At 45.4% G+C, this 21,740-nt stretch overlaps 1 protein-coding gene across 1 annotated transcript in view; it reads left to right on the top strand.

Moving 5' to 3' along the window:
- Positions 1-21,740, top strand: part of CSF3R (colony stimulating factor 3 receptor) — a 78,150-nt gene that overhangs the window by 20,632 nt on the left and 35,778 nt on the right. The window contains exons 4-6 of the mRNA XM_073665908.1: positions 11,804-12,079; positions 13,276-13,399; positions 13,490-13,677. Of these exons, the coding sequence (XP_073522009.1) occupies positions 11,804-12,079; positions 13,276-13,399; positions 13,490-13,677 (588 nt within the window). The remainder of the gene's footprint in view (positions 1-11,803; positions 12,080-13,275; positions 13,400-13,489; positions 13,678-21,740) is intronic.

Below are 21,740 nucleotides of genomic sequence, written 5' to 3'. Positions count from 1 at the left end.
TTAAGATGTGTTGAAAAATTTGTTTCCATTTTTGTTTCATTATTTGCGTATCGTTAAAAGGAATCTGTCAGTAGGTTTTTGCTACCTCATCTGAGAGCAGCATAATGTAGGCAAAGGAATCCTAAATCCGAAGATGTATCATTTAGTTTACTGGGTGTAGCCATTCTGACACAATCAGAGTTTTTAGATTTAGCAATGCAGCAGAGGTGAGAAAGCTAACCCCACCCACACCAGGTTCTGTATGTACATTGTCTATAGACAGTGAGCTGCTTATCACAGCAGGGGCAGAGTCAGATGAGAGCAATGATAATGTTCTAGTGATACATTTTAATTGTAAGTAAACAATACACAGCCTGACTTGTGACACATCCTTGAAATCTGTGTTTTAACGCCTACCTCATGCTGTCCTCAGGTTACATAGCAAAAATCTGCAGACAGATTCCCTTTAACATCAATCCCTTGATTTCCATTATTACAGGACTTTTCTGTCTTTGTGTTGCAATTTCAATGTTGAGGAATGTATATGTATGTGTATATATACCCTGCTCAAAAAAATAAAGGGAACACTCAAATAACACATCCTAGATCTGAATGAATGAAATATTCTCATTGAATACTTTGTTCTGACACACTCCAACCACATGAGGTCTGGCATTGTCCAGCATTAGTAGGAACCCAGGGCCAACCGCACCAGCATATGGTCTCACAAGGGGTCTAAGGATCTCATCTCGGTACCTAATGGCAGTCAGGCTACCTCTGGCGAGCACATGGAGGGCTGTGCGGCCCTCCAAAGAAATGCAACCCCACACCTGTTAGAACCTTGCTCTTAGGTTTTTTCTATTACTGGTCACATGACCTTGTTGGCCTATTTAATCCTGCTCCGCCCTTCTGGCTTTGCTGGACTTCATTGTATAACTACTTTCTAGCTAGCCTGTGCTCTGTATCTAACTCTGTTAGTTTGCTTGGTCTACGGACCTCTATGTTCTATATATTTTGTTTGTTCGTCTGTCTGCTACTATTTCTGTTAGGAGGTGTCCCATTTTCCTCCCAGTCCTTAGTACTTGTAGGGATTCCTTCCCCACATCTATAGGTCTCCGTACAGACTAGCTTAGGACTTTAGCAGGTCTGATCGCAGGATCAGGTTCCCTGTTACATCGTAGGGATTCAGCTGAGTTCTATCGTAGGGACAGATCTCCTCTCTTTCCTTAGCTCTGGTAGCAGAACATAACAGTAAGTCCAGCCTGCAAATTCTCTTAGGAAAGATTTTTCTGTTCCATCATGGTGTCGGTTCAGGATTTGGCTCATCGCCTGCAGGGACTCTCTCTGGAGGTGGCCGAGCTCCGTCAGCACGTGAGTAACTGTCCTGGAGCACATTTCTTGGAGCCTAAGGTATGTTTGTCGGATTTATTTTTTGGTGAACACCGAGAATTTTTTTCATTTAAAAATGCTTGCTTATTGTATTTTCGTTTGAGACCCAAGTCCTCTGGGGATGAATCCCAGCGCATAGGGTTCATAATGTCACTTTTGCGCAAAGAGCCTCAGGAGTGGGCCTTTTCTTTGCAACCTAGTGATACATGCTTCAGATCAGTGGATAGTTTTTTTTCTGCTTTGGGGCTATTATATGATGATCCTGACCGTGTCGCATCAGCTGAGACTGAGTTAAGACGTTTGAGACAGGGATCAGGTAATGTGGAAAAATATTGTACTCATTTCCGTCGTTGGTCTACTCAAACAGGGTGGAACGATTCTGCTCTGAAAAGTCTATTTCTTGCTGGGCTCAATGAAAGGGTTAAAGACCTGCTAATTGCTTATCCTACACCTGAAGATTTGCAACAGGCTATGCAATTAGCTATACGGGTGGATAGGAGACTGCGTGCAAGGGTTAATGAGAGCAAATCCTCTGCTATGTCAGTTTCTGGTTATGAGAATGTGTGTACTAACAGTGGTGAACCGATGGAGATTGGATCGGTGGCACCTCGCTCTCAAGAAAAAGACCGTAGATTTTCTGAAGGCTTGTGTTTCTATTGCGGAAAATCTGGTCATTTGATTAAAGGCTGTGAGCTTCGTATGAAGAAAGAAAAAAAAATGGTCAGTCATGCCCGTATTGCCTGTTTAAATTCCAAGGGTGTATTTTTAGCTGCTTCCACGATTGCTCAGGAAAAATTAATGGAATTTCGGGTGTTTGTTGATTGTGGGTCTACTCTGAATGTTATTGATGGGGGATTCTTGGAAAGACTCAATTTAAAACCCGAACCTTTATCATCCCCCATTGCTGTGGTTTCTGTGGATGGTTCCCCTTTGAAGAATATTACTCTCAAGGTCTGTGAATTTCCTCTCACTATTAATGGTGTTCACCATGAGAAATTGGATTTGGTAGTTTTGAATAACTTGCCTTCTCAAGTAATATTGGGATTGCCCGGGTTAAAATTTCACAATCCTGTACTGGATTGGTCTACCAGTGAAATTAAATCCTGGAGCCATAAATGTTATGACAAGTGTTGTAACGGGCGTATTGCAGCTTTGGATAGGGGAGAATTGCCTGTTCCTATTCAGGATTTTTGGAGAGTTTTTTCTGAGAAGGAATCGCAGGTTTTGCCTCCCCATAGAGACTATGATTGTTCTATTGAATTTGTCCCTGGAGCGACTCTTCCTAAAAGTCGTTTATTTAACCTTACTATTCCTGAGAGGAAGGCTTTGGAGAAATACATACAGACAAGTTTGGCCGCCGGTCACATTAGGCCTTCTAAGTCTCCTGTGGCGGTTGGATTTTTTTTTGTAAAAAAAAAGGACGGCGGTTTACGTCCTTGTCTGGATTTTCGTGAGATTAACAAAATTACTGTACGCAATCCTTACCCACTGCCATTGATTCCTGATCTGTTTAACCAGTTAATGGGGGCCAAGTGGTTCTCTAAAATTGACCTTAAGGGGGCATACAATCTGTTGCGCATGAAGGAGGGTGACGAATGGAAGACTGCTTTTAACACTCCTGTTGGTCATTTTGAGAATCTGGTTATGCCTTTTGGTCTTACTAATGCTCCTGCATTTTTTCAGAATCTTATTAATGACATCCTTAGACCTTTGATCGGCAAAAATGTGGTTGTGTATTTGGATGACATTTTGATTTATTCGCCGGATCTGGAGTCTCATTGGCGGAGCGTACGTGAGGTATTACAGTTATTAATGGACAATTCGCTTTTTGCTAAGCTGGAGAAATGTGAGTTCGCTGTACAGAGAATTAGTTTTTTGGGTTACATTATCTCCAGCGAAGGTTTTGAGATGGACCCGGTTAAAGTTCAAGCTGTACAGGAATGGCCTAGGCCTATTGGTTTGAAATCGATACAGAGGTTTTTAGGTTTCGCCAATTATTACAGAAAATTCATAAAAAAATTTTCTTGTATTGTCAAACCTCTGACCGATCTCACCAGGAAAGGTGCTGATGCGGTTCAGTGGTCTTCTGAGGCCATTGAAGCTTTTGTGTATCTCAAGGAGAGGTTCACCTCTGCTCCCATCCTTATGCAGCCTGATGTGACTAAGCCGTTTTTGGTTGAGGTTGATGCTTCCTCTGTGGGGGTTGGCGCAGTATTGTCTCAGGATAACGGGGATGGATTACATCCCTGTGCCTTTTTTTCAAAAAAATTTTCGGAGACTGAACTGAATTACGATATTGGTAATCGGGAATTATTGGCTATTAAACTCGCATTTGAACACTGGCGCCACTTCTTGGAAGGTGCGGAATTTCCCGTTCAGGTTCTTACGGATCATAAAAATCTGATATATCTTGATGCTGCCCGTCAGGCTAGGTGGGCACTGTTTTTCTCGCGGTTTAATTTCTCCGTTACTTACATCCCTGGTACTAAGAATGTTAAGGCGGATGCCTTGTCTCGCAGTTTTTCTCCCATAGTCGGTGCTGAGAAAGAGGAGAACATTTTACAAGAAGGTGTTGTGATAGCTGCTTTGGACTCCGTTTTGGAAGATGAGATTCTTAAAGCACAGGAGAATGCCCCATCTAACACTCCACATGGGAGGTTGTTTGTGCCTGGGACCTTTAGGAGAGATTTGTTTGTTGAGTGTCACGAATCTCGGTTGGCAGGTCATCCCGGAATCTCTGAGACCAAGAGACTGGTGGGTCGCAGTTTTTGGTGGCCTGGATGGCAGAAGGAAGTCATTAAGTGGGTGCGTCAATGTACTATATGTGCTAGATCTAAGTCCTCACATACTCCTGCTGCGGGGTTGCTTTGTCCTTTGGAGGTTCCCAGTTCTCCTTGGACACATTTGGCTATGGACTTTATAACTGACCTTCCCCCCTCTGAGGGTTTTACTGTCATCTGGGTGGTAGTGGACCGTTTTAGCAAGATGTGTCACTTGGTTCCCTTCGTCAAACTGCCCTGCGCTAAAACTCTCGCTAAGGCCTTTGTCAAGGAAATTGTCAGACTTCATGGCGTTCCTACTGACATTGTTTCTGATAGGGGTCCTCAGTTCGTGGCTCGTTTTTGGCGTACCTTTTGTGACAGGTTGGGAGTTCATTTGTCGTTCTCGTCCGGATATCATCCTGAATCTAATGGCCAGACAGAAAGGAAAAACCAGGATGTTGAGCAGTTCTTGCGTTGTTTTGTGGCAGACAATCAAGAGGGGTGGTCTGAGTTTCTGCCACTTGCTGAATTTGCTCTGAACAATCATACATCTTCTTCTGCTGGTTGTTCGCCTTTTTTTTGTTGTTCTGGGAGACATCCGTCGTTTGGGTCGTTCTCCAAGTTGGGATCTGCCGTGCCTGAGGAGGAGAATTTTTCCGGTGATTTGGAGAGAGTTTGGACGGATGTGCGTGGTAATCTTCAGGAGGCCAGCAGAAAATCTAAAGACTACTTTGATAGGAAACGACAGGAGGTTTTGTTCGCTGTTGGTGACATGGTTTGGTTGTCCTCTAGGAATCTGCGGTTGAGGATTCCTTCTAAGAAATTGGGTCCCAAGTTTGTAGGGCCCTTTAAGGTGCTTCAGGTTGTCAACCAATCTGCTGTTAGGTTGGAGGTTCCTACCTCCTGGAGAATTAATCCGGTATTTCATGTCTCTCTGTTAAAAAAAGCTGTTGTGTCGGATGGTGACGCCTCTGCCTCTGTTCCTCCGGTGGTGGAGGACGGGGAATATGAAATTTCTCGCATCCTTAACTCTAGACGGTATAGAGGTAGTTTGCAGTATCTTGTGGCCTGGAAAGGTTTCGGACCCGAGGATAACTCTTGGGTGAGGTCAGATGATGTTTCCGCGTCCAGACTTATCAGAGCGTTTCACAGGAGATTTCCTGATAAGCCTGGTCCTAGGGGATCCGGAGGATCCTCTTAGAAGGGGGGGTACTGTTAGAACCTTGCTCTTAGGTTTTTTCTATTACTGGTCACATGACCTTGTTGGCCTATTTAATCCTGCTCCGCCCTTCTTGCTTTGCTGGACTTCATTGTATAACTACTTTCTAGCTAGCCTGTGCTCTGTATCTAACTCTGTTAGTTTGCTTGGTCTACGGACCTCTATGTTCTATATATTTTGTTTGTTCGTCTGTCTGCTACTATTTCTGTTAGGAGGTGTCCCATTTTCCTCCCAGTCCTTAGTACTTGTAGGGATTCCTTCCCCACATCTATAGGTCTCCGTACAGACTAGCTTAGGACTTTAGCAGGTCTGATCGCAGGATCAGGTTCCCTGTTACATCGTAGGGATTCAGCTGAGTTCTATCGTAGGGACAGATCTCCTCTCTTTCCTTAGCTCTGGTAGCAGAACATAACAACACCATTACTGACCCACTGCCAAACCGGTCATGCTGAAGAATGTTGCAGGCAGCAGATCGCTCTCCACGGCGTCTCCAGACTCTGTCACGTCTGTCACATGTGCTCATTGTGAACCTGCTTTCATCTGTGAAGAGCACAGGGCACCAGTGGCGATTTGGCCAATCCTGGTGTTCTGTGGTAAATGCCAAGCGTCCTGCACATTGTTGGGCTGTGAGCACAACCCTCATCTGTGGACATTGGGCCATCATACCACCCTCATGGAGTCGGTTTCTAACCGTTTGTGTAGACACATGCACATTTGTGGCCTGCTGGAGGTCATTTTGCAGGGCTCTGGCAGTGCTCCTCCTGTTCCTCCTTGCACAAAGGCGGAGGTAGCGGTGCTGCTGCTGGGTTGTTGCCCTCCTACGGCCCCCTCCACATCTACTGGTGTACTGGCCTGTCTCCTGGTAGCACCTCCAGCCTCTGGACACTACGCTGACAGACACAGCAAACCTTCTTGCCACAGCTCGCATTGCTGTGCCATCCTGGATGAGCTGCACTAACTGAGCAACTTCTGTGGGTTGTAGAGTCCGTCTCATGCTACCACGAGTGTGAAAGCACAACCAACATTCAAAAGTGACCCAAACATCAGCCAGAAAGCATTGGTACTGAGATGTGGTCTGTGGTCCCCACCTGCAGAACCACTCCTTTATTGAGGGTGTCTTGATAATTGCCAATAATTTCCATCTATTGTCTATTCCATTTGCACAACAGCATGTGAAATTGATTGTCAATCAGTGTTGCTTCCTAAGTGGATAGTTTGATTTCACAGAAGTTTGATTTACTTGGAGTTATATTCTGTTGTTTAAGTGTTCCCTTTATTTTTTTGAGCAGTGTATATGGTATTAGGTTACAGAGGGAGTAAATAGAGTTCTCCATAGCCTTCTATTGTCCCCAGACTCTAAAACAAAACCCAATATTTTGTTCCCCCGTCCCTTCTGCACCCCTTCTTTGTTGAAAATTTTCATTGCTTGTATATAACAAAACATGTATTTATTATTCGTTCCTCTTTTCTTCTTTGCATATATAATTCACAATAGATACAAATAAAAACATACTGTAACGGGTCCGGGAGGCGGAACCTCTGAGCTACTATACAAGGGGGCGGCCCTTGTAAGGGAGCGGGTGGCAGTCTCTGGGTGAACGGACAGGGAGTTACGGCAAGTGATCAGGGCAGTCTCTGGGTAAGGGGTAGGTACGACCTGTGATGGCAGAGCCTCCGGGTAGGCTAGCAGGCAGATGGTAGATGTGTGCTCCCAGGTGAGCAAGCGAGAGTCTCTGGAATAGCAGGTGGTCACGGCACGTGACGGCGGAACCTCCAGGCTGGCAGGCAGGTAGGTAACGGAGAAGCGCTCCCAGGTGAGCGGGAAAGAGTCTCTGGAATAGCTGGTGGTCACTGCACGTGACAACGGAACCTCCGGGCTGGCAAGCAGGCAGGTATCGGAGATGCGCTCCCAGGTGAGCGGGCAAGAGTCTCTGAGATAGCTGGTGGTCACAGCACGTGACAACGGAACCTCCGGGCTGGCAAGCAGGCAGGTAACGGAGATGCGCTCCCAGGTCAGCGGGCAAGAGTCTCTGAGATAGCTGGTGGTCACAGCACGAGACAACGGAGCCTCCGGGCTGGCAAGCAGGCAGATAACGGAGAAGCGCTCCCAGGTGAGCGGGCAAGCTGGTCCATAGACAGACTGACCGGAGTAGTAAGGCAGACCGTCGGACCTCAGACTGGCAGACAGGTAACAAGTATTCAGGCAGGAATCAGGCAGGTAACTAGCAGGAAACTGGCAACGGGACCTGAGGGCTGAAGCACAGGTGAGACACAGGTGCAAACAACATTGCTCGGGCACCTCCATTTTGGAGGAGGTGCCTTATATATGATGAAGTCCTCCGGCCATTGGCCGGGGACTCTTTAGGGCGGCGCGCGCGGCCCCTTTAAGAGGAGGGAAGCGCGCGCGCCCTAAGCACAGGGGCCGGGAAGGAGCGCGCGCTGAGAGCAGAGCAGGAGGAGGACGCCGGGACGGAGCGGTGAGGGGAGCAGCGTCCCTGCCTAGCAGAGGGCAGGGACGCCAGCGCTACAGTACCCCCCCCTTTAGGCCCCCCCTTTTTTAGGCCAGACAGAAATTTAGCTAGGATGAGAGGGGCATGGATATTCTCCCGGGGCTCCCACGTTCTCTCCTCAGGACCAAACCCCCTCCAATCTACCAAGAAAAAGGTCTTTCCTCTTACCCTTTTGGTGGCAAGAATGTTCTCTACCTCAAACTCGTCCTCAGCAGAAACCGGAGCAAGAGGCGTACCTGTAGACTTAGAAAAAGAGTTAAGTACCACAGGTTTGAGGAGAGATACATGGAAGGAGTTAGGGATCCGTAAGTTGGCCGGGAGTTTCAATTTATAGGCCACCGGGTTGATCTGACTGATAACCTCCAGTGGGCCGATGAACCGAGGCCCCAACTTATAGGAAGGGATCTTGAGCCGGACATATTTGGACGAGAGCCAGACTTTATCCCCAGGACGGAATTGAGGAGGATCCAGACGTCCTTTGTCAGCGTGCCTTTTCATACGCTCGGATGACAGAAGGAGTGCGGACCGGGTACTCTCCCATATGGAGGAAGACTCGCTCTCGTGATTGTTGTACGAGAATTCGGCCCATGGCAGGAGATCCACCCAGTCAGAATGGTGAGCATTAACGAAGTGCCGGAGGTAACTGGTCAGGTTCTGATTGATCCGCTCCACTTGACCATTAGACTGTGGGTGGTAAGCGGAGGAGAAGTCCAGAGTGACGTCTAGTAATTTACAAGTGGCTCTCCAGAAACGAGAAGTGAACTGTACTCCTCGATCCGACACGATGTGACGGGGCAGGCCATGAAGACGGAAGATGTGGCGGATAAAGACTCTAGCCAGCTCGGGTGCAGACGGAAGACCTGGCAGGGGAATGAAGTGAGCCATCTTGGAAAAGCGGTCAGCGACCACCCAAATGACCGTACAACCGGCAGAGACGGGCAGATCAGTTACGAAGTCCATCGCTATATGCTGCCAGGGGGCAGCAGGTGCTGGCAGAGGAAGAAGGCGGCCGGCCGACAGGTGTCTCGGAACCTTGTTGCGGGCGCAGGACACACAGGCAGAAACAAAGTCCATAACATCCTTGTGCAGGTTAGGCCACCAGTAGTGCCGGGTAATAAGCTGGAGGGTCTTTTTCTGACCGGCGTGGCCAGCTAGTTTAGACGAATGACCCCAGTGTAGGATCCTCTCCCGATCAGGTACCGATACGAACGTCTTACCAGGAGGGAGACAATTTAGACTCACGGGGGCCACCTGCATTACTCTGGCGGGATCGATGGGGCAGTCACATGGTCTATGAGGTGGTAATGTCTCTGCCTCCTCCATATCAAAGACATCAGCACAAGACCAATAAGGAATCGGAAGTCCAGGTAGATTAGCTGGGATAGGAGAGGGACGGACGGAATGGACGGGAACCAGACAGGTTTTATGACAGTCTTGTCCCCAGCGAAGGACTTCTCCGGTTTGCCAGTCAAGCACGGGTGCATGTCTCTGGAGCCAAGGCAGACCTAGCAAGAGGGCATGAGAGAGTCCAGGCAGAACGTGAAGGGAGATACTCTCTGAATGCAGCATACCCACTTGCAGAGTAATGGATTCGGTGATGAATTGGATGGGGCGAGATAAGAGGCCCCCATCCACGGCAACAACAGACAAGGGTACAGCCAGAGGTTTGGTGGGGATGCGGTATTTCTCCACCAGGGACAGTGAAATAAGATTTCCGGCTGCTCCAGAGTCAAGTTGGGCTAGTTCGGAATAACGATTCTCCCCGCAGATGATTGAGACAGACAGCAGCAGGGATGGAGAGGATTTATTTTTGTCTAGATCAAGTCCTCTGAGCGAACCTAGACACAGGCGTTCTCCCGACCTCTCCGGGCAGGCACGGATCCGATGCTCCTTACTGCCACAGTAGAAGCAGCTCCCCTCGGCACGGCGAAAGTCCTGACGGGATTTGACCATCTTGGTCTGGTCGACCTGCATAGGCTCAGGAGAGTGTACCTGGGGAGAAACGGAAGGAGTGACGGGTTTCAGAAAAGTAGGAACCAGACGTGGAAGCCCCTTTTCACGGGTGACCTCTTTGGCACGTTCCTGGAACCGTAGGTCAATCCGGGTGGCAAGAGTTATTAGGTCATCGAGAGTGGTAGGAATGTCCCGACCAGCAAGTTCATCTTTAATACGGCCGGACAGACCCTCCCAGAAGACGGATACCAGAGCTTCGTTATCCCAGGCCAGCTCCGAGGCAAGGGTACGGAACCGTATGGCATATTGACCCACGGTGAGGCTTCCCTGACGGAGGCGTAGCAGAGATGATGCGGATGAGGTCCTCCGTCCGGGTTCGTCGAAGGCTTTCCGGAAAGCCGTGAGAAAGGCAGGCAAGTCGGACACCAGGGGGTCTCCTCTCTCCCATAGAGGATTTAGCCAGGCCAGAGCCTCCCCGGTGAGATGGGACATGATGAATGCAATTTTGGCTCGGTCGGAGTTAAACTGGTGGGACAATAGTTCAAAATGCAGGGTGCACTGATTTATGAAGCCCCGAGCCAGGACGGAGTCGCCTCCGAAGCGAGGAGGTGCAGAGAGCCGGGGTCCGGAAAAGGATACCATGGTACTGGCCGTAGTTGCAGGATCAGACAGGGTGTTCAGGCGAGTATTAACATTCCGCAGATGACCCAGGATGGCCTCCTGTTGGGACTTCTGACGGGACAGTTCAAGACAGAGGTCCGAGAGCGAGGGAGCTTGGGTGCCACCGGGTTCCATGGCCCGAGCAAACTGTAACGGGTCCGGGAGGCGGAACCTCTGAGCTACTATACAAGGGGGCGGCCCTTGTAAGGGAGCGGGTGGCAGTCTCTGGGTGAACCGACAGGGAGTTACGGCAAGTGATCAGGGCAGTCTCTGGGTAAGGGGTAGGTACGACCTGTGATGGCAGAGCCTCCGGGTAGGCTAGCAGGCAGATGGTAGATGTGTGCTCCCAGGTGAGCAAGCGAGAGTCTCTGGAATAGCAGGTGGTCACGGCACGTGACGGCGGAACCTCCAGGCTGGCAGGCAGGTAGGTAACGGAGAAGCGCTCCCAGGTGAGCGGGAAAGAGTCTCTGGAATAGCTGGTGGTCACTGCACGTGACAACGGAACCTCCGGGCTGGCAAGCAGGCAGGTATCGGAGATGCGCTCCCAGGTGAGCGGGCAAGAGTCTCTGAGATAGCTGGTGGTCACAGCACGTGACAACGGAACCTCCGGGCTGGCAAGCAGGCAGGTAACGGAGATGCGCTCCCAGGTCAGCGGGCAAGAGTCTCTGAGATAGCTGGTGGTCACAGCACGAGACAACGGAGCCTCCGGGCTGGCAAGCAGGCAGATAACGGAGAAGCGCTCCCAGGTGAGCGGGCAAGCTGGTCCATAGACAGACTGACCGGAGTAGTAAGGCAGACCGTCGGACCTCAGACTGGCAGACAGGTAACAAGTATTCAGGCAGGAATCAGGCAGGTAACTAGCAGGAAACTGGCAACGGGACCTGAGGGCTGAAGCACAGGTGAGACACAGGTGCAAACAACATTGCTCGGGCACCTCCATTTTGGAGGAGGTGCCTTATATATGATGAAGTCCTCCGGCCATTGGCCGGGGACTCTTTAGGGCGGCGCGCGCGGCCCCTTTAAGAGGAGGGAAGCGCGCGCGCGCCCTAAGCACAGGGGCCGGGAAGGAGCGCGCGCTGAGAGCAGAGCAGGAGGAGGACGCCGGGACGGAGCGCGCGCTGACAGCAGAGCAGGAGGAGGACGCCGGGACGGAGCGCGCGCTGACAGCAGAGCGGGGAGAGGACGCCGGGACGGAGCGCGCGCTGACAGCAGAGCGGTGAGGGGAGCAGCGTCCCTGCCTAGCAGAGGGCAGGGACGCCAGCGCTACACATACATTATACATATATTTTTACTGCCATACAATGATCACATTATATCATCTCCTTTAATAGGTAATGAGTCCTGTCGAATCACTGTAGCTTCTTCAGTCATTCAGATTGGTTCTCCTCTGTCGGCTTCCTGTCACTGCTCTCAGAAGAATGAGAAGTTTCAAGTGAAGATGAAACTAGATGACGATTCTGTCCCATGTGGTCAAGACAGCGATGTTCAGGGGAGCTCATGTTCGGTGTACTTTAAAAGCTTTGATAAAACCTCGGGATTGCTGCAGTGTTATGACAGCAGTGGTGATGGACTTCAGATCATGGACCAAGTTAAAATTAAAGCTGGTTGTGAGTTTCACTTTTTGATGTGTAATAAAAACAGATTTTAGGAATTCCTTTAAAACTAGACCTATAAAAAAATGAAATGAGAAATGAAAATGGGATTGTCCAGTCCAGTTACTCGGGGAAAATATGTTTTCGTTCAAGACAGATTTTACCCGTGAATTGGTAATTTTGAGAATGAATGATCAGTCTTGGCGGGGAAAGAAGTAGATTTCTCTTATACCTTATATTATAAAATGTCTTACTTTCACAAGTACTACGTATTTATTAAAAATTAAAATGACAGTTATTCTTTAAGCCATTCTATGCTCGAACACTAAATAAAGGATGTTTTATTCCTATAGGCAAATGAGGCTGAAGAACTGTTGGTTTGCCGAAGCACCTCCTTAGCCTATGTCTACATTCCCCACCTAGGACGACCTTCTTCTGCTCGACTGACAGCTCACTGCCTGTGTAGTCAAGCTAGTGAGGTGTCAGTCAAGCCGAAGAAGATGCCACTTTGAGGAGAATAAACTGAGGGAGGCAGAGGTCTGGGAAGTGCTCAGATTATGCCCAGAGCACTTAAACCTTATTTGCATATGGAATAAAATATCTTTTTTTTCTAGTAATGGAATATATTGCTTAAGTAAAGGTAGAGATTGCCTTATGTTTTAAAGACCTACATGCCCATATGAGCAGTTTGGGGGTCTGGATCATGCAGACAGATTTCTGTTAAGTGATGCAGAGATGCAGCACTTGCTGATGGGGTATACAGTATAATCATGTATGAGCAAAGCATTTCTGTTAGATCACTCCTGTATTGCAGAGGGATAAAATGTAATAAAATTCTGAAGAAGAGAGAGAGAGTCCCATAGAAGTGCAGCTTATGTCATAAATAGTAAAATAATATATATTAAATGAGTATATTTAGAAATAAGGAAATGTGCATAGAGCTACACTGAACTGACTTTATTACATTACAACATTCTGTTGTAATTACTTTATTACAACAGAATTTTCAGAAAGGATAGTATTCCACCGTTCATGCAACATATTATGATTGTGGAAACTGATCTCAGGAGAATTTATGTAACGCCAATAATTGTACAACAATAATGAAGACAAAAACAACTTTTTTCGTTTTAAAAACATGTAAAAAATCTACACAAAGAAAAAGTTGAAAAACTCTAAATATTGAAGATTACAAATCTGCCATTTTACAGACCCTCCATCTCCACCAACCAACATCAGCTGCTTAATGAGCGTTTCCAAAAACATTGTCAACTGCACATGGCAACTTCAGAACAACTCACTCTTGGAAGAAAATGTCACGCTGTCAGCTGTCAAGTAAGTAGGCAGATGTAAGATTATTGCCCTCTATTTGTAATTATGCCTATCACTTCCAGGTTCACAGTTATAAATTATTGTCTCTTGCAGGTCTGAGAACTCATGTACAAGTCATGAAAGCAATAAATATATATGTAATCCCTCAAAAGCGGACAACTTTTGCACCATTCCGCGTGAACATTTTGAGAATTATAGAGAACTAGCAGTACGAGTGATGGTGCAAAACCAGATTGGATCAGCTACTTCATCTCTTCTTTGTCTGACCCCATTACTGGATGGTAATTTTAAATTTTTTTAGGGGAATTGTACAGTTAGCCTCATTGCTGGAAGGTACATTCTGCTTATTAGGGCAATGGCTAAGTTTTTTATCATACACTATATTACTCTACAATAATATTAGGTGTTAAGCATAAAACTGCAAAACAACATGTCAGCAAAAGCGCAAATTAATTCATATGTCATCACAAATGTGATCCTACCCATCATTCCTACATCGTAGAGAGAATTGTGATTTGCCTACCTTGCTAATTACAGAAATAGATTTATTTCCTATAATATAATATTTGTAGTGCGGCCCATTTAGAGCTTTATTTTATCCATACCATCCTCCAGATCTTCATACCACAACACCAGATTTTTTACCATAGTTGCCTTAGTTGTCAATCGATGTAGTTAAGCATAACTTTAAATTGCATATATTGATACCAGTTCAGAGAGAACACCTTTAACCCCTTAAGGATGGAGCCAATTATGTACTTAATCACCAAGCCAATTTTTACAATTCTGACCACTGTCATTTTATGAGGAAATAACTTTGGAACGCTTCAACGGATCCCCCTGATTCTGAGATTGTTTTTTGTGACATATTGTACTTCATGATAGTGGTAAAATTTCTTCAATAAGACTTGTATTTACTTGTGAAAAAAATGGAAATTTGGTGAAAATGTTGAAAATTTCACAATTTTCAAACTTTGAATTTTCATGCCCTTAAATCAGACAGATATGTCACAAAATAGTTAATAAATAACATTTCCCACATGTCTACTTTACATCAGCACAATTTTGGAACCAAAATTTTTTTTGTTCGGAAGTTATAAGGGTTAAAAGTTGACCAGCGATTTCTCATTTTTCCAACAAAATTTAGGAAACCATTTTTTTTTAGGGACCACATCATATTTGAAGTAACTTTGAGGGATCTATATAACAGAAAATACCCAAAAGTGAAAACATTCTAAAAACTGCACCCCTCAAGGTGCTCAAAACCACATTCAAGAAGTTTATTAATCCTTCACGTGCTTCACACGAACTGAAGCAAGGTGGAAGGAAAAAATTAACATTTAACTTTTTAACACAAAATGTTTACTTCAGACCCAATTTTTTTATTTTCACAACGGTAACGAGAGAAAATGGACCACAAAATTTGTTGTGTAAATCCTCCTGAGTAAGCCGATACCCCATATGTGGGGGAATACCACTGTTTGCGTGCACGGCAGGGTTCGGAAGGGAAGGAGTACCATTTCACTTTTTGAATGTAAAATTTGCTTGAATAATTTGCGGACACCATGTCGCATTTGGGGTGCTCCTGATGTGCCTAAACAGTGGAAACCCCAAACAAGTGACACCATTTTGGAAACTAGACCCTTCAGGGAACTTATCTAGATGTGTGGTGAACACCTTGAACCCCAGGTGCTTCACAGAAGTTTATAACATTGAGCGGTAAAAATAAAATTTTCACATTTTTCCCATAAAAATGTTCTTCATCCCCCAATTTTGCATTTTCATAAGGGTAACAGGAGAAATTGCCCCAAACCATTTGTTGTGCAATTCCTCCTGAGTAAGCCGATGCCCCATATGCGTGGAAAACCACTGTTTGGGTGCATGGCAGGGTTCGGAAAGGAAGGAGCACCATTTGACTTTTTGAATGTAAAGTTTGCTTGAATAATTAGCGGACACCATGTTGAGTTTGGGGAGCCCCTGATGTGCCTAAACAGTGGAAACCCCCACAAGTGACCCCATTTTGGAAACTAGACCCCTCAGGGAACTTATTTAGATGTGTGGTGAGCACCTTGAACTACCAGGTGCTTCACAGAAGTTGATAACGTAGAGCCGTGAAATTAAGGAATCAAATTTTTTCCACAAAAATGTACTTTTAGCCCCAATTATTTTATTTTCACAAGGGTAACAGGAGAAAATGGACCCTAAAATTTGCTGTTAAACTGCTCCTGAGTACGGACATACCCTATATGTAGGGGAAAACTATTGTTTGGGCTCACGGAAGGGCTTGGAAAGGAAGGTGTGACGTTTGGAAAGCAGACTTTGATGGAATTGTCTGCGGGTGTCTTGTCGTGTTTGGAGAGCCCCTGATGTGCCTAAACAGTGGAAAACCCTGACAAGTTGCCCCATTTTGGAAACTACATCCACAGCATTTGATAAAATTAGGTCGTCATACTGAAAATTTTCATTTTTTCGCGAAAATGTAATTTTAGCCCCAAATTTGTAATTTTTGCAATGGATAATAAAAGAAAACGGACCCCATAATTTGTTCTGCTATTTCTCCAGAAGTGATGATACCCCATATGTCATCAGAAAGTACTGTTAGGCCACACATCAGGGCTAAGAAGAGAGGAGCACTATTTGACTTTTGGAGCCTAGATTTTGGTAGAATAGTTTGTGGGCGACATTTGCGGAGCCCCTAAGGTGCCAGAACAGCAGGAAAACCCCAAAAGTGACCCCATTGTACAAATTGCACATCTCAATGAATTCATTTACCGCTGCAGTGACTATTATGTAACATCCACACCAGGCTTTATTCTTATGCCAGTTTAGTGCCCATGTATTATATTTATTCACTTTTTTGAGAGCCAGTATGATGAAAAAGCGTCATTTTCGGCATGGTTTTTATTTTTAATTTTTACGGCATTCACCAAATGGACTAAATAACATGTCAGTTTTACAGAGTGGGTCATTCCAGACGCGGCGATACCAATTATGTGTACGTTTTTTCATTTATTTTTGTTTTCATCGCAAATGATGCGCTTTGAGAGGCGAAATGGATTTTAGTGATTTGTGTGCATTTTTTGTGTGTGGTCTTTTTACGATTTTTACATATTTTATTTAACTTTTTTATACTTTTTCACTAAGTCGCACTGTGGGACATGTGTGATTTTCACTTTTATTGCTGATCTCATACAATGCAGTACCTCTGTACTACAGTGCGTGAAACCTGTCAGTGAGTCATGTCTGACTCGCTGACTCCGCCAGTGAGAGCCAGGTTATCACATGATCTCAGGGTACCATGGTAACCATTGGGACCTGTGATTCTCATCGCGGGGGTCCGACGGTTGCTAAGGGGGTCGCAAGACCCCCTTGTAACAACTTAAATACCGCAATCACAGCAGTATTTAAGGGGTTAATCAGCCCCGATCTGCATCGAGACCGGTTGGGGACGATACTGCAGTGTATCAGCTGTCACACACAGCTGACACCCACAGGAATCGCCGCTGCCGGGTGGCAATATTTACTTATTCCTCAGCGTTGCATTTTCATGGCGCTGAGGAATAAGTACCCTTAATGACTGTCATGAAAATGTGCTGCGGCGGTCATTAAGGGGTTAAAGGGTCTCTGTCAGCACAGGATGATTATTCAAACTAAGTTACGCCGGTCAGTGCATCATGGCGGGGCCAAATATTTAAATACACCTTCCGTACTCCTTGTGCTCCCTCAATCTCCACCCCTCTTCTTCTTTGATTGACAGCTCTGGCTTCATAGAGTCTGAGAAGTGAGGAGATGGAAAACAAGCAGGTGGAAGGTGTATTTAACCCCTTAATGACCGCCAATATGCATAAAATGGCAGGAGCCTTATTCTCCCATTGTAATAGCATCCCTTAGAGTCCGAAAAGCTCTGGGGTCTCAGCTACTGGAATAGCTGAGACCCTGGAGAACACAATCAGGACTGGTTTTTCTGGTCAACGATCACATAAAAAAAAAGTAAGATCTGTGTAAAAATCATTTCTCTGACATGATATAAAATGTCAGAGGACAGAGAAATGATGTCCCCAAGCTCGCCATGGTACCTCGGTACCAAATCCGCCATCTCCCGGCTCGCCTCCTCTACATAAAGCAAATCGGCGGGTGCATACGCTGTGCGCCCGCCAAGATCTACCTGCTTGCACCTGGCAACCGCAGGGATTTTTCCTATTGGTTGCTGACTTTTGAGCACTGTGATAGACCCTGTCACAGTGATCAAGAGCCCAATAAGTAGTAAATATGGCAGAACTTGGGCTGTGCCTCGCTGTGCACCCCCTTGAGTACCTTACCCTGTGTCATCCTCCAAGGCAGATTACATTTTTGTTCTTTTTTTTATTTTAGAATTGGTATTTCTTTCATTCTTTGCTATTAAGGTTGGGCTTAAGGTTAGGTTTAGGGTTAGTGTTAGGCTTAGGGTTGGGGATAGGGTTAGGGTCAGGCTTAGGGTTAGGGTTTTTTCAAAAGTTACAAAAAAAAAATGATTACGATATGATAAGGTATTCAATATGATGACCTAATGTTATCAAATTATGTGCCGTACCTGTGTGTTCAAAATGCTCATTTTACCTCTGGATAAAATCCTTGAGGGGTCTAGTTTCCAAAAGTGTGTCAGTTGTGGAGGATTTCTGCTGCTTAGGCACCTTAGAGACTTTGCAAATGTGACATGTCGCCCACCATCTCTTTCATCTAAATTTATGTTCCAAAATTCAAATATTGCTCCTTCCGTTCCAAGCCCTGACGTTTGTCCAAACAAAACTTTTTGACTACATGTAGGGTATCGCTGCTCTCGTAAGAAAGTGAGTAACAAACTGTGGGGTCCACTTTTTGGTGTTGCATCTTCCAAAAGTGAAAAAATTGGGGCTAAAGCACATTTTAGAGATAAAATGTAATTTTTTTTTTTTTTCGTTTCCACCTTGCATTAATTCCTGTGAACCACCTGAAGGGTTAAAAAATCCTGACAGCAGTTTTGAAGTATTTGAGGGGTGCAATTTTTAAAATGGTATCACTTTTGGGAAGTTTCCAATGTATAGGCCCCTCAAAGTCCATTGAAATTTGAATAGGTCCCTAAAGAAACAGGTTGTATAAATTTGTTGAAAAATGAGAAATTGCTGCTAAACTTTTAACCCCTCTAACATCCTAACAAAATAAAATGGCGTTTGAAAAATGATGCGGATGTAGAGTAGACATATGGGACTTGTTATTTATTAATAATTTTGTACAGCATGACTAACTGGTTTAAGGATATAAAGATTGAAAATTTTAAAATTGCGATTTTTCATAATTTTTTGCCAAAATTATCCAAGGGGTAGGGTTTTTCTTTGCGGAGAGTGACATGTTAAGCATGTCAAGGTGAGGAGACTTTTAAGCCACAATTCTCCTCTGGGGAATATGCAAATTGTCTCTTCAAAGCCAATATTGACTCACACTTTGCACTAATGAGGGGCAGAACACCGAAACAGTGTCTGCAAATTGAGATTCTGGTTCGGGCTTTTATCCTAAGTTATGTGACAAGGCTCGTTAGAGAGTCGATATTGACTTTTAGGATTGCGACTTCCTATAGATGGCACTAGAGTTCTAGTCCTCTTCATCTCTGAAGAGACAATTTCCCAAAATTATGATATTTTTGCGAATAAACGCAAGTCATATCAAACAAATTTTACCACTATCATGAAATACAATATGTCATGAAAAAACAATCTCAGAATTATTGAGATCCGTTGAAGTGTTCCAAAGTTATTACCTCATAAAGTGACACTGGTCAGATTTCAAAAATTTGGCCTGGTCATTAACCCCTTAAGGACCCTCGGATTTTCCGTTTTTGCATTTTCGTTTTTTGCTCCCCTTGTTCCCAGAGCCATAGCGTTTTTATTTGTTGGTCAATATGGCTGTGTGAGGGATTATTTTTTGCGGGATGAGTTGTACTTTTGAACGACATTACTGGTTTTACCATATCGTGTACGGGAAAATGGGAAAAAAAATCCAAGTGCGGTGAAATTGCAAAAAAAGTGCAATACCACAGATGTTTTTTTTTGTTTTACCACGTTCAATGAATGCTAAAACTGACCTGTCATTCTTATTCTCCAGGTCATTACGAGTTCGTAGATACCAAACATGTACAGGTTCTTTTTTATTTAAGTGGTGAAAAAAAAATCCAAAGTTTGCTAAAAAAAAATAAAAAATGACGCCATTTTCCAATACCCATAGCGTCTCCATTTTTCAGGATCTGGGGCCGGGTGAGGACTTACTTTTTGTGCACCGAGCTGAAGTTTTTATTGATACCATTTTGGGGTAGATCCGATGTTTTGATCGCCCGTTATTGCATTTTATTGCAATGTTGTGGCAACCAAAAAACGTAAGTCTCGCGTTTAGAATTTTTTTCTCGTTACGCCGTTTACCGATCAGATTAATTCTTTTTTTATATTGATAGATTAGGCGATTCTGAACGCGGCGATACCAAATATGTGGGTTTTTTTTTATTATTATATTTTGAATGGGGCGAAAGGGGAGTGATTTTAACTTTAATACTTTTTTAATTTTTTAAATATTTTTAAAAACATTTTTTTTACACTTCTTGCTTGCTTCTATAGTCTCCATAGGAGACTAGAAGCAGCAACTGTCCGATCGCCTCTACTACATAGAGGTGATGAGCAGATCACCTCTCTGTAGCAGAAATGCTCCTGTGCTATGAGCGCCGACCACTAGGTGGCGCTCATAGCGATCATTACATGACAACCACTGGGGTCTGCTGTAGACCCAGGGTTGTCATGCCCATCCATCAGTGACCCGCGATCACATGACGGGGTCACCGATGGGCGGGGTTAGTGACGCGCTTCCGGCGCGGCGATGTTAAATGCCGCTGTCAGAGATTGACAGCGGCATTTAACATGTTAACATCCGAGGGTGGATCGCGATTCCACCTGCGGCTGTTGCGGGCACATGTCAGCTGTAAAAATCTGCTGACATGTGCCCAGTTTAGTGCGGGCTCAGCGCCGGAGCCCGCGCTGAACAGGGGGTGACAGCCTGGTGTATACTAATATGCCCCAGGCTGTAAAGGGGTTAAGGTGAAAATTTGCTTGATCACTAAGGGGTTAAATGATTGGCCCCGCCATAAAACACCAAGCATCTGTACTGGGTTTGAACACTCAGAATGTGCTGACAAAGTCCTTTTAAATATGTCTTCACCTATTCTCAGCGCCGCTCCAGTTGATCTTCTGCCGGTTGTGACCTGCTGATTCACTCCAGTATTTGCTAGGCGAACCACACGTCACTACTCAATGTAAGTCTATGAGAGCCAGAACGAGGCCAGAATGAGGAACTCCTAGACTTGCATTGAGAGCTTATGATCGTTACCTCTGACTTCTGGTGAGTCAGAAGTTGTGGTCATAAGATGGCGCCTTGGAACAGGAGCAGCAGCGGGAAGAGCTGAAGACAGTGGCTGGTTAGTATTATCCTAGGAGTAGAGATGAGCGTTGTTCTACTCGAACTGTTCGCCAATCTCAAATTCGAGCTGTTTTGGGCGGTGTTCGAGCCGTTCGGCGAACACGAACAATTTGAGAAAAATTTGGCTGTTCGAGGTTATGTTCGATAACTGTTCGTGCACCAAAATCATAACTGGATTTTTTCTCAGTAATGATGAAAATTAATGTTAATACGCAGTTTGAGTGTACAGCGGGGTGGGGGGAGGGGCAGGGGATGGATCTCTGCAGGAACAATGAAGATCTCCATTTTTTTTTCTCTTTCCCGCATTTGCAGTGGGGAGGTGCAATCTGTCAGCCTATCAGCAGCGCACACACGGAGCGAAGTGCTTTTTTTCACACAAGCAAGGGCATGTGTCATTGGCAGTGTATGTCACATGTCCTTGCCCTATAAGACCAAGCCATTTTCCCCGTCGCCACCATTTTCTCACTGCTGCAGCTGCGTGTTAGACGGCACCGCTGTTGCTGTGTGCGCTATACCTTGTTAATTTCAAGCCAATTTTCGCACAAATATACAGATAGCTTGGGAGTAGGGAATAGTTGTGATTGCAGTCCTTTTAAGGACTAGGTTACAGCATTTCCTACGACTTTTATCAGGGAGGTCTGTGCTCTTAAATAGATAGGTTGTGGGAGTAAAGACTAATTGTAATTGGAGTCCTTTTCAGGACTAGGTTACATGAGTTCCTATCAGTTTTTGCCAGGCAGGTCTGTGCCAGTGCTGTGCAAGTTTTTTTCACAGCATTTGGCTGAATCTAGCAAAGCTAATCCTTTTTGGCCTATTGCAGAGTGTGTTAGTCAGTGGAGTAGCCTATCTGTGTTGCAAGATATAACACCTGTGT

This window comes from Phyllobates terribilis, unplaced genomic scaffold, assembly GCF_046119375.1.
Source record: "Phyllobates terribilis strain yellow unplaced genomic scaffold, ASM4611937v1 Scaffold_2__4_contigs__length_985480577, whole genome shotgun sequence".
Classification (NCBI taxonomy): domain Eukaryota; kingdom Metazoa; phylum Chordata; class Amphibia; order Anura; family Dendrobatidae; genus Phyllobates; species Phyllobates terribilis.
This window is presented reverse-complemented; position numbering and strand designations above follow the sequence as displayed.